The sequence below is a fragment of the Sceloporus undulatus genome, chromosome 3 (assembly GCF_019175285.1).
Source record: "Sceloporus undulatus isolate JIND9_A2432 ecotype Alabama chromosome 3, SceUnd_v1.1, whole genome shotgun sequence".
NCBI classification, from domain to species: Eukaryota; Metazoa; Chordata; class Lepidosauria; order Squamata; family Phrynosomatidae; genus Sceloporus; species Sceloporus undulatus.
In genome coordinates, this window is record NC_056524.1 from 240,177,169 (window position 1) to 240,194,488 (window position 17,320).

The 17,320-nt window shown below is 40.2% G+C and overlaps 1 protein-coding gene across 8 annotated transcripts in view; it reads left to right on the forward strand.

Moving 5' to 3' along the window:
- Positions 1–17,320, forward strand: part of HPS3 (HPS3 biogenesis of lysosomal organelles complex 2 subunit 1) — a 35,282-nt gene that overhangs the window by 5,044 nt on the left and 12,918 nt on the right. For 7 of the 8 annotated variants that reach the window (XR_006102913.1, XR_006102914.1, XM_042457983.1 and 4 more), the window contains exons 2-11: positions 2,502–2,993; positions 4,307–4,481; positions 6,314–6,402; positions 7,958–8,150; positions 9,115–9,196; positions 11,137–11,291; positions 11,486–11,594; positions 11,742–11,923; positions 13,315–13,495; positions 14,767–14,997. Coding sequence is in view for 6 of the 8 variants with exons in the window: in XM_042457978.1 (XP_042313912.1) it covers positions 2,502–2,993; positions 4,307–4,481; positions 6,314–6,402; positions 7,958–8,150; positions 9,115–9,196; positions 11,137–11,291; positions 11,486–11,594; positions 11,742–11,923; positions 13,315–13,495; positions 14,767–14,997 (1,889 nt within the window). In the remaining 2 variants the exon portion in view is untranslated. Of the gene's footprint in view, positions 1–48; positions 731–2,501; positions 2,994–4,306; positions 4,482–6,313; positions 6,403–7,957; positions 8,151–9,114; positions 9,197–11,136; positions 11,292–11,485; positions 11,595–11,741; positions 11,924–13,314; positions 13,496–14,766; positions 14,998–17,320 lie in introns of those variants that run through there. The other variant, XM_042457982.1, reaches the window with a different exon arrangement.

A 17,320-nucleotide genomic window follows, 5' to 3' on the forward strand; every position in this document is an offset into this window, starting at 1 on the left:
AAAGGGCTGTAAGAGGCTGGGTTGTGGTTGTGTGTTGTGTGCCTTCCAGTCCTTTCCACTTTGGGAAGCTGCCATGGTGGGCTTTTCTTTCCTTAGAGGGGGTTTGCCATTGCCTGCTTCTCCTGAGGCTGAGAGAGTGTGGCTATCAATTGTGAACCCAGGTGGTGATTGGAAATCCGGAGAGACTAAGTACTGAATCATGGGTATCTTTCTAGCAGCTTAAATTGTAGAAGGTCTGAATAAAATGTCTGTCTGAATTGGGGCTGAGGTTTCCTTGGGACATTTAGATCAGGTGCAGATGTTAATTGTAGCTGGATAGAGATAAAAGCCTTTGTGCACATGATCCTCATGGGATAACTCCAACTAAATAGAGCCGGTCCTCCATATCCACAGATTTAACTATCTGTGATCTGGAAATGCTGAAAACAAATATGAATTCCCAAACGCAGGCCTTGATTTTGCCATTTCACATAAAGGAAACCATTCTGCTACACAATTGTGTTTAATAGGACTTGAGCACCCACAGATGTCGGTATCCGTGGGGCGTCTTAGAACCAGACCCCAGCAGATAACAAGGGCCCACTGTATTGGCATATTTCTATTTCTATACAAATACAGTGTTGTTGGTGGAACCAGTGTGTTGTTGTGCTTTAAAAGTGTTGGATTAGGACTCCAGGAAGCAAAGGTTCAAATGCCTGCTCATCTGTGGAAACCCACTGGGTGACTTTGGGTAAGTCACATTCTCTCAGCCTCAGAGGAGGGCTATGGCAAAGCATTTCTGAACAAATCTTGCCAGGTAAACCCTGTGGAGTTTATCACACAGGACGGATCCCGTGAAGAAACTTCATTTAAAGTGGGGAAAAAACTGCCATTTAATCCGAACAGAAATTAGATACAACTCGCAAAAGCAGGTAGTTTTTCAGACAATGTTGGTGTCAATGAGAAATAATGCAACATTAATCCAAAAGCAAAGTTGACAAAACTTGTTCCTTTTTACTCTTAGGAACTTCCCAAAACCAAAAAAAGGAGTGTGTTTTGCCGACTTTGCGTTCAGATTAATGTTGCGTTATTTCTCATTGATGCCAACTTGTCTGAAAAACTACGTGCAAAAGCGGATTTTAAAATCCTATTTCTGCATGGGATTTAACCAATTTGCCTCCAATTTGCTTCCATGTGATAAAGTCCTGTGATAAGTTTGCATTGCATCATAAATCAACTTGGAGGCACATCGCAGCAGCGTTGTTGCTAATTTCACTGCTTCATGAACCATTTCATGCAAGGGCTAGTATGTGCCCATTGAGTTCACCTTTCTCTGTTTCTGGAAACTTGTTGTGGACTGGCAGCCAATAACTTGTGATCAGGCACTGGACTATGGACCACTACTTTAAGTAGAATCATAGAATCATAAAGTTGGAAGGGCCCACAAGGCCCATTGAGTCCAACCTCCTGCCATGCAGGAACTCACAATCAAAGCATCCCTGACAGATGGCCATCCAGCCTCTATTTAAAGACCCCCCAAGGAAGGAGACTCCACTACACTCCAAGGGAGTTTGTTCCACTGTCAAACAGCCCTTACTGTCAGGATGTTCCTCCTAATATTGAGGTGGAATATCTTTTCCTTCAGCTTGCATCCATTATTCCATGTTCTAGTCTCTGGAGCAGCAGAAAACAGGCTTGCTCCCTCCTCAATATGACATCCCTTTAAATATTTAAACAGGGCTATCGTATCACCTCTTAACCCTCTCTTCTCCAGGCTCCAGTATCCAGCTGCCTAAGTCATTCCTTGGTTTCCAGACCCTTCACCATTTTAGTCACCCTCTTTTGGACACACTCCACTTTCTCAACATCCTTTTTGAATTGTGGTACCCAGAACTGGACATAATATTCCAGGTGGGGCCTGACCAGAGCAGAATACAGTGGCACTATGACTTCCCTTGATCTACACACTATACTTTTATTGATGCAGCCTAAAATTTCATTGGCCTTTTTAGCTGCCACATCGCACTGTTGACTCATGTTCAATTTATGGTCTACTTGGACTCCTAGATCCCTTTCACACGTAGTCTCATTCAGCCAGGTGTCGCCCATCCTATCTGTGCATTTCATTTTTCTGCCCTAAGTGCAGTACCTTACATTTCTCCTGTTGAATTTCATTTTGTTAGCTTTGGCCCAGCTTTCTAATCTATTAAGGTCATTTCGAATTTTGATCCTGTCCTCTGGGGTATTAGCTACTCCTCCTAATTTGGTGTCATCTGCAAATTTGATAAGTATGCTCCCAATTCTGTAATCCAGGTCATTGATAAAGATGTTGAATAGCACCGGGCCCAGGACAGATCCCTGTGGGACCCCACTAGTCACTGGGGATTGTAATTTCTCATGGCAACGGAACAGAGCAGTGAGAATTCAGCTATAGTTCATTACAGAAACTTTTGATCATTTGAGAGTTACATTTTCTCCCATTTTTGATTGCCTGTTTTCAAAATAAACTCTTTGTTTTTCAGGAGACTATGTGGTCACCATTGAGGAGAAGAACCAGACCCTCTTCTTGCGGGTTTATGTGAACTGGAGATGCATGTCAGCTGGCAGCTCACGCGTGTGTGTGCGAATTGTGGGACACAATCTAGAGGAACCCTATCCCGAAGCAGCTAAAGATCAAATGTCAATTATAGAAATTCCTCTTTCGGATCCTCCTTTGTGCTTTTCCTCTTGTCCTTTAACTGGAGACCTGCTTGTTGCCTGCAAGCATAAACTGATCTTGTTCTGCTTGAAGCGTCTAGCTGTGAGTCAGGACGTGACTGTGTTGGACTTTGAACGCACCTTAGTTTTGCATGTGCAAAATTTGATACCTTCAGAGGTTGCATTTTGTGCCGGGTATGTAGCCATAACAACAGAACTAGAAGTCCTTGTCTTTAAACTGGAAACTGCTGAAAAGGTTGCTGGTAATAGGAGACGGCACATCTATGAATCTCTAGAACCTCCTAATGTTCATGAAGGTTAGTAAGATGTTTAAAATCACAAATACATAGTTCTTGGGTCATAGTTTGGAATGGGGGACAGAGGAGGGGAAGTAGATCCTCATCAAATGTATGCTTTGGGAGGGTTTTTTAGCCATCATGATAGTTGGGAAATGTTTTATTTTCAATCATTGCAAGTTGTGGTTAGTTAGAAAGAAGAATAATTTACATTACTGTTATGAAAAGATTGGGTCCAAAAATGCCTCTCTGCATGCACAAAACTTACTCTTCTCAGGAACGGGAATCTTATATCTCTTTCCAAAGTTGTTGTTGCCTTCTGACAGATGGATATTCTAAGTCAAACCTATCATGGAGTTTTCTTGGCAAGATTTGTTCAGAGGAGATTTGCCATTGCCTTCCCCTGAGGCTGAGAGTGTGTGATTTGTTCCAGGTCATCCAGTCCATTTCATGGACAAGCATACTCTGAAAAATATCAAGTTAATCTGAAAGTGTTTTGCTGGTGCATTTTTGGACTAGAATTGTTGTCATATTCATCTATGCATAATAGCACTTCAGAGAGTGTGGTGTTGTGGATGGAGTGTTAGACTAGTACTCTAGGAGACGAGGGTTCAAATCCACACTTGGCCATGGAAACCCACTGGGTAACCTTGGGCAAGTCACACTCTCATAGCCTCAGGAGAAGACAATGGCAAACCCCATCTCAATAGATCTTGCCAAGAAAACCTCGTGATAGAGTCATCTTTGGATCTCCATTAAGTCGGAAACGATGGTACACAGCAGCAACCATCGCATTTTGTAGAATTGTAAGCTTTTGTAGAATAGCACAATCAAATATTTTCCTATTGGTAACAGTTCTTTAGGTTCATCTTAAAGGTCATGTTTGTTTAATTAATTCAGTAAAAAGGCAGGCAAGTTTTATAGGTTTGGGGCCACTTGTCAGCTCATGGGGCCCAGAACAGGATGTAGCATCCTCCCACTCACAATAATAGATATGGCTAGAATAACATTTCCATTTTTATAACAAACAAACAAAAATCCCAGGACAGCAGTTGTGCGGTCAAGGCACAGGTGCAAACTGTGCCTGGTACCTTATTTTAAAGCACAATTGCTGCTATCAGAGACTACTAGGACCAGTAATTTTCATTTATGAGCTGGATTTTTTTCCTGGCTTGGAAGCTTTATGGGGGGTGGGGTGGAAGAAGCCCAGGAGCACAAAATTGACCCTATAGGCTATATGTGGCCTTCAGGTTTCCCACCCCACCTTTCTGGCTTCATACTCTGTTGTTTTTGTTTTTGCTGGTTTGTAAGTCTGGTAATCTATTTTATTCAAGGTTTAAAAGAAGATTTTTATTCAGTTCCATTGGAGTCAGATGATTTTGTTATCTGTCAGCAGCCAGTGGAGCTGCTTGAGGAAGAAAGTAGGCGGTGTGGGATATCTGTGACACTGGAGTCAACCGGCTTATTTGGTGAAGAATCCAATTACCAAATACAATATGTCCTCTATAGGTAATAATCACTGTTTTTTATTGGAAATATAAATTAAGACATTCAATAAATATGTATATACAAAAGCATTAACAGTGTGTCCCCATTAGTTTAGGGCAGACTGTGGCTAGCAGCCTTTCAGGAACATACGTGTGTGTGTGTGTTTCCTTTGCATATCTCTTCTTTTGGATGCTGCGGGGATTGGTTTTCGCTTACACATTCACAGCACCCAAACCCTCTCAACTTACTGAGCAGCCTCTGAAGCCCCCCACCTCCACAACTGTTTCCTGCTTTGTGGAGAAAAGGCAAGATTGTAGAAGCATCTTCCTTGTAGGTAGATGAAAAATTATAATTAGCTCTGAAGTCCTCTGGAGTTTTCCAGATGTCTCAGTGAAGCTGTAATTCTTTTGCATCTGGCTGTGAGAAGGTAGCCAGACAGTTCTGCAATCCTGTTCATTCCCCCACAGAACAGAGAGTGGCCATGTGGAGTGCTTCAGAGGTGGGTCACTAAACTCAGTGTGGTGTTACAGTCAGCCCTCTGTATCAGCAGGGGTTTGGTTCCAGACACACACAAACACACACACTGCAAATAGCAAAAAACATGGGGCCTCAAGTCTCATTATTGTCAATGGGGCAGCCACCATTTATGATAATGCTCTAGTCTGCGGATGGCTAGCCCACTAACATAGAGGGCTGACTGTATATGGCTCAGCCTAGCATAGGTCAGTGTATAGACCTGTTACACTACATTGAGCCATACATGATTGTAGCCTTAATATGATATTATAAAATTTACCCTAAGCATTCCCAATTTAAATCAAGGTAGCTAGTTAGAATCATATAAGCCATTGTATTCCCTATTACAAAGTATGGATGTGAGAGCTGGACAGTTAAAAAAGAAGATAGAAAATCAATTCATTTGAGAAGTGGTGCTTGAAAAAAAGTGCAGAGGATCCCATGAACAGCCAAAAAGATAAACAAGTGGGTCCTAGGGCAGATCAAGCCAGAAATCTCCATGGAAGCCAAGATAACAAAACTGAGGCTGTTGTACTTCCGAAACACCATGAGAAGGCATGACTCACTGAAAAAATAATAATACTAGGAAAAGTGGAGGGAAGTAGAAAGAGAAGAAGGTCACATGCTGGATGGATGGACTCTACTAAAAAGATCACGACTGTGAATTGCAGGAACTAAGCAGAGCAGTGGAAGACAGGGAGTGTTGGAGATGTCTCATCCACAGGATCACCATGGATCCACTCAAGGGCAGTTAACAATGAAAGCTAGTTTTACCATCTCTGACATTAGTCTACACAGGCATAATAGCCATTGTTCTTTAGCTGGAACAACAGAGAGCTGCATTAGGTTATAAGGCAAGCAGACTTCTCCTGCCTGACCTAAATAGTAGATGGGGCAGTTAACAAAGGAAGAGAACCTAATGTGGTTTTTTTGGTTCCATACAAATTGTGTATACTGTGCACCTGGGTCCATAGTAAGTGTGGCATGAAAGCTTACAGTGTTCTGTACATCAGAGACTATTACAGAGCATCAGGGCTCACTGTGGAATATTTATATGGCCATCAAGGCGTCTTATTGATGTACTCCAGTGAGTCTCTTTGTGTATGTACCCACTCACACAGAGGGATGTGAGTTAGCTTCCCCTCATGCACTAGAATTGTATTCAAATAGGATTTTCAAAAGTCACAACAATAACTTCTGATGCACTATGAAAGATCAGGGTGGGAAATGTTAAGGCTCCATTTCTTACTTGGCTCATGCTATGCATTGCACCACACTGAAGCCTGTATATGTTGGCATAGTACAATAACATTTCAACTCATCATCTTTCTTGTCAGGCGTTTTGCTCCAGATATGTCCTCATTTGTCTTCTCTGCTGATGATGCCAAACTGCACTCTCTTCAGCTGCTACCTATGTATGAAACAGGTATGTTTATGGATGTATAGTTTTCTGTGGAAGATATAGGAGAAGATATGTCTATTTATATTATTATTATTATTATTACACTAGATTAATGAAGGGCATGGAAAGCTGGTACACAGAAATGGAGTTTGGCTTGAATACTTTCATTTAGAATGTGAATCTGTCGCATATTTATGTGGCATAAAAATGCTGCTAATAGAAGTCATACTGATTTCAAATTGGATTACTGTTAATGTTCTAAGAACACTATTGTTGTTGTGTGCCTTCAAGTCATCTCTGATTTATGGTGACTTTAAGGCGAACCTATTACTGGGTTTTCTTGGCAAGATTTGTTCAGAGGGAATTTGCTTTTATTAGCAATAGCAAGTACATTTCTATACCACTTACCAGTGCACTTAAGCACTCCCTAAGCAGTTTACAAAGTGTAAGCTAATTGCCCCCAACAATCTGGGTGCTCATTTTAGCAACCTCGGAAGGATGCAAGCCTGAGTCGAGCTTGAGCCCTTTTGCTGGTATTGAACTCGCAACCTTATGGTTTGTAAGTGAGTGTGGCTGAAGTACAGGCATTTAACCACTGTGCCACCAGGGCTTATTGTGCCACCAGGGCGCAATGCTTTTGCCTTCCTCTGAGGCTGAGAGAGTATAACTTGTCCAAGGTCAACCATTGGGTTTCCGTGGCTGAGTAGGGATTTAAACCCTGGTCTCCAGATTCATAGTTCAACACTCAAACTCCTACACAATTACAGAAACACTAATTTGATGTTTACTTGCAATTTCAAATGACACAGTTTAGATACATAAATATTCAGTATTTTTTTTAAAAAACCTTTCCTCTTCACGTATACGTTGTGTGCTTCTAAAAGAACAGTCCTGTCATTTTTAAAAAATCTGTTACCTTTTCAACTTTTAAAAAATTCTTTTTGTTCTTTTGACACATTGCTTTGTAGTAAGACATGCCAAGATTATGGAAAAAAATGGAAGCAAGACTTGTTAGTATGCTGATTTGGAAAGGAGTGAGACTGGAGAAGAAATATTGTGGGAAGAATGTGGGTTAAATCAAGGCCAATAATTATTTTGTGTACTTATTTCATATAAGTATACAGTATAGTAAATACCAATAAGCACTATTGAAAAGCACAATTTACAGCAGGATCCTGAAGTTTTTCATGAACCTCAGGTGTTAGCTTTTCAATTTGCTGAAAAGATGGTCCCTTATATGTTTTAAAAAAAAGTACCAACCATCTTTTCAGCATTTCAAGACATGTCTCCTTTAAATCTTAGGACTTCCAGGACAAGATAGTACTGTATGTGTTTTTCAGAAGTCAGTCCCATTGTTAAGTGGGGCTAATAGTCTAATAAGTGCATTGTAAGAATGCTTAATCTAGTACTTTCACTGGTGTTTATCTCAGAACTTGAAAAAAAGTTAGGACTTTGGCCATGATGGATGGGGTATTCTGGGAGGTTCAGCCCCAGAAAAATAACTTTACAATCTCTGACTAATTTAGTTCCTACATGGCAAATACACTACAAAGTATATTCGTCTTCCTTATTTATCTAGAGAATTCTGTGACATCTGACAGAGGCGATCCAACTAAGCAAGAACTTCTGAGTCTGTTCTGTTTTTTCTCTCTGCCTCACATTGGCTACCTTTACACCATTGCTAACTTGGTGGAGCTGATTTCTACCTACCAATATTCAGAGAGATCCCAGCAGGCTGTTCTAACACCACGATTCCTGCATGTTATCACAAGGTATTAACGTTTGTACATCTTCAGTTCACAATTTCCCTTCCCCATCCTTAAGGTTCAGAGGGTTCCAACCACAATACCATTCCTTTTCCAAAAGGATGTGCTGGAAGGTCTTTAAAGAGTTCTGTTGACAATCATATTTTTTAAAGGAGGCCATCCATACAGACATTTGTATCTGAATCTGTTTGGAGCACCTTTAAAGAACCCCAATCTACAGGTACCACAGGCTTTCTAGATGAGAGTTCTTGTTTTGGGGAGTTACACTATGAATCCCATCTCCTAATATTGAGCTAAAATGGGGTATGGAACTAGTTTGGGATAGCCAGATGGATCCCCACTCCACTGATCTTTTGCAGGCCAGATGCTATCAGGAACCATATCTATAATATAATTGAGTCCCTATCTGTTGGGGCTTTTCAAACCAGCTCTTGAATGGACCAGCTTCCTGACCCATTGAACTTCTTCACTCCTTCCTGTTCTCCTGTTTCAGGAGGTAAAGCTTCAGAGACTGGGAAACCCAACCAGGGAATGTTGGTGGACCAGATTAAGCCCCAGTGGCCAATTATGCCTAGAGTTCTTCTTCTCAAACTATTTTAACAGTTCAACATCCAGATGGTATTTTATTCAAAGAAAATGTTTGCATATTTGTATAATTGGGTTCTAGTGCAGAGTTGACATGGACAACACAGCACTGCTGCCTGCTTTGGAAATGCCCTTATGTTCCTTCAAATTCTGAGGTACCAGTACTCTCTCGGGTACTAGAATTCTTAAAGTTTCTGCATGGGGCAGAGAGCATTTCCAAGGACATGTATGTAACTAGGAGGGGACAATGAAATTTGGCCATCAGTTAGCTGAGTAACTTGCTGGAGTTTTGTTAATTATCAAGCTGCACTTTGGTTATAAAATGTATATAATTTGATTTCTAATGGGTCTTCCTCTTCCTCTTATTCTTGATCTTCATTTTTAGCAACAGCCTGCAGTGCTTTACAGTGAGATGCAGTGCAGCAGCAGCACGTGACAAAGATCCCTATATTGACACAACACTGAAGGTACTGTACACTGACTGGGCTCTGACATCTGCTCCTTAGTCTAATCTTTTGCGCAGTAATTCACTTCAGACCAATTCCTAAGCAATGGTAAATTATTCATTTATTAAGTACTTTTTCAGATGTTGGTAGAATAAGTTGGAAGGGGGAAACAAAGTTGCTAATGTACGTAGATAGATCTTGTAGGACCTTTGAGACTAACTCAGAGAAATAAATTGGCAGCATGACCTTTCGTAGACTTTAGTCTACTTCCTCAGATGCCATGGTGGAACTGACAAAAGCTTCTTATATTTACATAATGACATTTAATTCTTACATTTCTCCTCATGATTGTGGATATGTTTGGGATACAAACAAGCAGCTTCCCAAGGTTGAGAGACTTCATTGGCTATTTATTCATTTAGTGTAAATACCACCTTTCTCCTGCCAGGGGACCCAAACTGGCTTACAAAATTTAAAATAAAAGTTCAGCTGAAAATATACTAACATAGAAGTTTAAAAAGCAATTAAACATCAGTTCTGTTAAAAGCACATGGTTAAAAACAGTGTAAAATACATTTTAAAGTGTAATTAAAAGCAGGCAAAATAAAAACAGAGGATACCACTCTGAATACTCGTCTGTCACATGATTAAATCAGTCAAAGGTCTGCCTAAATGGCAGAAAGGGAGGATGTGGGAGTTAATGGACCTTCCATAGAAGGGAGTTCCACAGTCATGGAGGAGCCACTGTGTCCTCACCAACTTGGCTATGAAAATGGCTGAACTTCCCTCCAAAGATCTAAGAATTCGATCATGTACAGTATGTATAGGGAGATAGGCCTTTTAGGCTTCTTTTCCAAACCTGGTGGGTTGTACTGAATCCCCTCCAATGCAATACAGGTGCACTGCTGCTGAGTTTCTATAACTGTTGAAGGCTGCATCCACACTGGAGAAGTAGCCCGGTTTGGCACCGCTATAACTGCCCTGGTTCAAGGCTATGAAATTCTGGGAGTTGGAGTTTGTTCTGGGCCCAGAGCGGAGCAGAGCCCACAGAGCAGAGTTAAAGTGGTGCCAAACTGGGTTATTTCTCCAGTGTGGATGTAGCCAAAGTTCAGCAGCTGTCACTGAGTTTCCCACAAATGCTGCACTCACTGATAGCAACTGTGAATAGGAGCGCAAAATGGTACAGGGTATGCAGGCTGTGGGTTTACCCTGATCATGGACAAGTCTGGATTGGTGTTAGAAATCCAATGTGAATTAATAGTTAGTTCCTTCTGTTGCCATGCACTACAACTATAAACATCAGTAATGTAGACATTAACGTGTTAGAAGATTGTTTTTTAGTTTGTACCTCTTGAATAAGTGATAGTGTTTTGTCCCAAGAGCAATGCTATGGACTTTGGGTGTAGTAAGGCCTCTGGCTCTCGGGATCACAGCCAGAACAAAAGACTTGTCCACAAATTTCTAAAGTTTCAAAAGCTTTACTGGTTATAAACACAAATAACACAAAACTGATTTCTTCTTTTTCTTACTATAGTCCTTTCTAAATACCTTGCTCTCTTCTTGATGTATTCTATCTTTCTTTGAGGACTATCTTTCTTCCTTTGTGGACTTATCTTTTTGTCAAAGGAAAATACTCTCTCCAGGTCTGACTTGGCTGAAATCTTACTACACACTGAAACTTAGCTAGAGGGAGACAGCATAAGACCCTGGGATTTCCCACAATCCTTGTCTTTCTTAAAGCTATAGACCTGTATTTTCCCTTCTAAACTAATACAGTACATACAAAACCTAGTATAATCTTAACTAAATATATGTCTCAAGAGCATCAAAGATGCTCTGGAGGCATGACAGATAGTCAGGAGTTTAAAGTAATTGTAAATCAGTAAAAACGTGTCAGAGTTCTTGATTATAAATATTTCATATTTGAATCTGCTGAAAATAAACTGCCCTGTTCTTCACAGGCTTGTCCACCTATATCATTGAATGTCTGTACCTTGAGAATGCAACTTTTTATAGGGCTGAAAGCCATCTCTCACTTCAAGAATCACATCATAATTTTGACAAAAGCAGATACTGAAGACATCACGGAAAGGAAAAAAACTTCAAGGAGACTCCTGTAAGTACATCCATTCCTCCGTTTTTGTTGAAGCACAGTTGTGATTTATTTAAGTCAGAGGGAAAAGACGCATCAATAGATGTTTCATAAATACATCATCCCTAACTTTCATTGTCAGTGAATGCATTCAAGCAACAAATGTGCCAAAGATGTAGTTGTGGTTTAAAATACATGCACCTACATACATCTTTCAGCTCCAGAAAAAGTGACAGCATCAGATCCAAGGTTTCTACAGAATCTGAGCCAGGATGGAATTTATATATCGTGCATACAACTTCAACTCTACAACTTTATAGAGAAATGGTATAGTATTATTCTGTTTTTTGTTTTGTTTTTGTTTTATGGACATATTAGCTCATGATGCTGCTTAATGACCTGATGCATTTATTAACATTACCTCTGCCTGCAAGGCTTTTTTTCTCTTAATGGTGTGCTCCATTCCTTCCCTAGGTAGAGTATAGCAAGACATATGAAAATGTCAAAACAGAGAGCTGTATCCACCTTCTGAGTGAGGCTCATTTGTTAATCAGAACAGCTCTAATGGACCCTGATCTGAAGGCATCAGAAGAGAAGGAAGAACTCCTAGAAGCATTTCAAGAAAGTTGTGCTCTCCTAGGAGACTGCTACAGCAGGTTTGGATGTCTTATGGAAATATACTAACAGTTGAGCTATTTCTGCTCTTATTTTTCCTTACTAACATAGTTAAACTAAAGTGCAGGATTTACTCCAAAGTACAGTGTACATGGTTCTAAACTGATGTAACCTTTAAATCTGTTTTAAATTGGTTAAATATGCTTTTAATCTCTTTAAATTATTTTCATTATTTTAAATTATTTGTGATCCAAAACATAATGCCGAAATAATCCAGTTTGAGCCCACTTTAACTTCCCTGGCTCAGTGCTAGGCAATCATGGGAATTGTAGTTTATTGTGGCATCAGAGCTGTCTGACAGAGAAGGCCAAATGTCTCACAAAACTACAGTTGCCAGAATTCCCTAGCATTGAATCAGGACAGTTAAAGCAGCCTCAAACTGGATTATTTCTGCAGTATGTTTTGGGTCTGCTTAAATGACTTTGACTCATATGCTACCCTGAGATCTCATAATATAGGGCAGGATGTAAGTAATACAGTTTGAGTCTCCTTTATCCAAAATATTTGTGACCGGGATGTTTCAGATTTTGGATATTTTTGAATTTCAGTGTATTTACCAACTGCCTGCTTCTGCCTTGTAGACTTACATGGCTTGGGTCCAGCTTACCTGAGGGAACGCCTCCTCCCATATAATTCTTCCTGCACTCTCAGGTCCTCAGGGAAGAACCTACTACAGTCACAGAGAACTAGACTAGTAACTACTTCCCAGAGGACATTTGCTTCTGCCGGTCCAAAAATCTGGAACAATCTTCCGGATGAGATCCGCCAACTAACATCTTTCAAGGCCTTTAAGAAGGCAATAAAAACAGATCTCTTCCGGTGGGCCTTCCCAAATTGATCCCCTAATTTCACTCTCCGCGTGCCTAAATTGTTTCTCTTTGGACCAATTTGAATACTTTTGATATTATTGTTTTCTCTTTTTATATGCTGTTACCCACCTTGATCCAACACAGGGAAAGGTGGGCTATAAATAATAATAATAATAATAATAATAATAATAATAATAATAATAATAATTTATTTTATGCATAAGACTTGTTTTTATCACTGTTATGTTAGAACTAAGATGATGTTGGCAACCAGCTTTAGACTGAAGTAACAGACTGATATTAAACACAATATTAAGGCAAGAATGTTTGCCAGCTGCCCATGTTTGCTTTAGTAATAAATGACCATGAGTGCCCCTGTTGGGGCAACTCAAAAGAAGAAGCAAGAGGCTGGAGAGCTCCCTGGAAATCTCCTGTTATCAGGTCCTCTATATAAAATAAAATAAAACCTCTATCATTGATTAATAATCTTAGGGAAGTTCTTCTGTTATGATAAATGGATGTGTATATGAAATTTCTTGATCTGATACTTTTTGTACTTCCAGGTTTGACACCAAAGACTTCCACCTTGCACTGCCTTACTATAAGATGTCTGGTCTATCCATAACTGAAGTTCTGAAGAGAGTAGATTCAACTCTTGATGATAAAACACAAAAACATGAGAAGGGATTTATATTTTATTTACATCATTCCCTTTACGAAGACTTGGAGGAAGAACTAAGTGAAGTAAGACACTGAACTCTTTATTTCTGTGTGGTCTTCTGCTTTCCTTTCTCTGTAGGAAATGTCTTGTGTGCTTTTGTGTTCCCCTACTTCCTTGGCTTGCAGCATGCTCTGTGCACATGAGCAGAATTAGCTGTGAGGCAAGAACTGAGACATCTTTGTAGAAGCAACTTTGGCCACAGCCATCCATAATGTACCTTTTAAAAATATGGCAGACAGTGCCTGGTGGCTTGAGTAATATTTGGTGAACAAGCCTGTTGTTGACATGTCAGTTGACTCTCAAATGAATGAACTACTTTTGTGAGTGTGGAATTTATTTGAAGCAGCATCCAAGCTGATTCTTGTGAAGTAATTTTATATTAATCTTGGAAAATGACGGCTTATATTTTACTTTATATTACTTGCTTCTCTTTTGTTGGAAAAATATGTTCATGTTCAGCTCAATTGTAAGCTGCCTTTGTGATAAAAGGAGCATATAAATAAAATTAATAAAATAAATTCAGCAAAAGACATTTACAGTGGTGCACCTTTAAAAAAGATGTCCTCATTCTGAAAAAGATTGCTTGTTTTTACATTCCATTAAGGATACCCTCTCCCAATATAATTTAGGAGAAATAATGCTGACTTGCAATTAAAATTGCAGTGGTAAATAAAGTGTTGTGCCTGGAGCATTTGAAAAAACACTTATCAATACTGTGCATTGATAAAAGTGAGAAAATTTAGGATAGCACTTATTGATGGCTGAAAGAGTGACCTGTTTATTACTACCTATTAAGTATAGATGATAGCCAGCATGCAATGATGGTTTGAGTACTGGACTATGATTCTAGAGACCAGAGTTCGAATCCTCACTCAGCCATGGAAAATCCACTGTGTGACTTTGGGGAAGTCATACACTCTCAGCTTGAGAGAGAGAGACAAAAGCAAACCCTGCTCTGAACAAATCTTGCCAAGAAAGCCCACCATAAATCAGAAGTGACTTGAAGGCAAACAACAATTAAGGATAGAGAAGTAGGATTTAAGGCAGATGTTCTAAATAAAGAACATTCTGTGGTTGAGGTTTTTCCCCCCATGCATTTCTCTTAATGAGTCAAAGAATGGCCTAACCTACTCCTGTGTTTCCTTAATGATTTTTGAAATGGCATCAATCAGTCTTGCTCTATTAGTATTCTTAAGGAATACCTTGCTCAGAACATTCATAAATAAAGAGGGGGCTTGTAGTGGTAACATGACCATAACCAACATTTGTTTTAAACATCTCCTTATTTTACCAGGAGCTGGCAGCAAAAGTGCTCCAAATATTCTACCTTGCTGAGCCAAGCCAGATGCCCCATGTCATCTGCAGTCCTTGCCTGAAACATGTGTGCCCCAGAATTGCAATGGAATATCTAGAGAAGGTGGAAGCAATTGTGCCCTCTATTGTGGTAACCCTAACCAAGGCTTCTATGGCTCTGAAAATTGGAGATCAGGAGAGATGTAAAAATGAACTGGACAAATATGCTGAGGTAACTGTCACTGGCTGACACATAACTATTTTTGTGTGGTGGTTTGAGTCCTCCTCCCGGTGTAGAAAAACAGAGGCAATCAAAGATGTGTCCCATTAAGACATACCATTAGCTAGAATCTTCTAAAGCAAACAGTAATCTGTTCCCTGCTTTTGGAAAGGACAACAGCTGTGGGTGGATGTCTTGCTTTTTAAAAAAAATATATTAATTAATATTCTTAATATATACAATACACACACACACACTGTGTGTGTGTGTGTGTGTGTATTCCTACATTCTATTACATTTTAACCAGTTATTTTATATTTCACCTCAGTGCCTCCCTTTCCCGGAGCCATTTTCATCCTTATATTCCAGTGGATCTCTTGCTTTCAATGCTTTGGTCCCCTGTATTTCCAGTTAAAATAATTAGGTAGCAGGTAATAAGAAAGACCAGCATTTTCGATGACCCTTGCTGGCCCAAATAGACAGTACTCACTTAAGGAATAAGACAACTTCTGGCATTCTTGATTGTGGCAAATCAAGTGGATTCTCCTGGCCATATTTTATTGATTTGCATGGAAGCCAATTCCTTTAAGGCCAGGCCTAAAGTTTTTATATCCCTCTGTGTTTCAGGCTAAACAGAGAGAAGAAGCTGAAGAAAGATAATATGCTGTTAATTGGAATTTGGTGGAAGAGAAGCTAATTGATGAGTGACTATAAGTGTTTCATATACACACACAATCTTTCTCTCTCAAAACCATATTACTTTTCTTACCCATTATGTCAATATGTCAGACAGCAACTGAGTACTGGTCAGAAGTTGGACTGCAAATTCCACAAGTGCATAGCCAGCATGAACAATGGCTGTGCTGGCAAGAGGATTCTGGAACTTTCAAATGATTATATTTTCCTAACTCTGCCATTGATGAGTGGAATCACTGCATCTTTTTTGCTTCCATTCCAATCCCTTGCTACCACAAACCCTGTCATGAGGCTATTTCTTGGTGTGTTGGCTTTATTCATTTTCTTTACATAGGTTTCTAAGTCATTATGGCAAGATTGGGAGCTCTTCTACACTGAGACTTAGGGCCAAAATAGATAACCCAGATGGGATGAAGCTGCCCCACCCAATGACCGACTGGGGCTGTGGCAGCTACACATCACAGTCCCAATCCACTGCAGTGCCAGCCGAAAAAGGAACAGTTTTCAACTGCTCCTTTTTCAGTTGCAAAAAAGCCGCCTTTAGCTGCTCTTCCATGGCCCTGCAGCGACTTTCCGGCATGTTGGGGGCTTATGGCGTGTAACTGCCATGCCTCCAAGTTGCCCAGAAGCTGGCCGATGTGTGGGCAGTCAGGCAGCTGGAAGCCAGCTTCTGAGTAGCTTCAGAGCATACGATGTCAAAACATTGCATTCTGAAGCAGCCCAGACATCAGTGCAAAGGGGCAGTCTGTTTCACCTCTTAGTGCTTTATCACAGCAGCCCCTTTCTCACTACAATCAAGGGGGGGTATGGCAATGTACCACTTTTATTGCCACTGTTACTGCATCATTTTCATTCATGCGACTGGAGACTGCTGCTTCCATCACGCTCCCTTCTCATCCTCTCCCTTAACTCCACTCTCCTTCTCTCCCTGGCATGCCTTTATTTTATTTTATTTTATTTTATTAACTTTTCTTGCACTATTTTGAAGCTCTGCAGCCCTGATTTAACATTTTAATTTTTTTACAAGAAACCTTGTTGCTGTGGCGCTCTGGAATTGTGCATCAAAAAGAGGAGGAAAAAAAATTAAAAATAGTGAAGGGGGAAGGGGGGAAGCTGGTAGCAGGGGAAAATGACACCATGTAACTGCCAGTAACGCAATTGCCCCAGGAATGGCTTTCTTCACCCAGGGCATCACACTATTGGCAGCTCATTTATGGGTTTCTCCCATAAATGAAAAGAGATGGCTGTGGGATGGGGCAGCTACGGGAGGGAAGTGGTGTCATGCGATCAGTGTTACTGATGCTGCTTCCTTCCTGTGGGAGTCATGGTTTAAAAGCTGCATGTGATAAAGCCCTTAATGGCGTTAATAGTCCAAAAGCAATGTACAGCTGTTCCATTTTTTCTGGTGTTTTAATTTGATTTTTTTTAAAAAATGGCTGAAGAAGTAAAAAGAGAACGTGGCTTTGGCTGGAACCATCTAATAATAACAACAACAACAATATTTTTAAATTTATATCCCACCTGTTCACCTAGGAATCTGGAGGCATCTCCAGACGTTATCTGAAGGCATCTCCCTCCAGATAAAATCCCATGAGTGAAATACACTACATGCATGATAAAAGCCTTGTCTAGGAGCTCC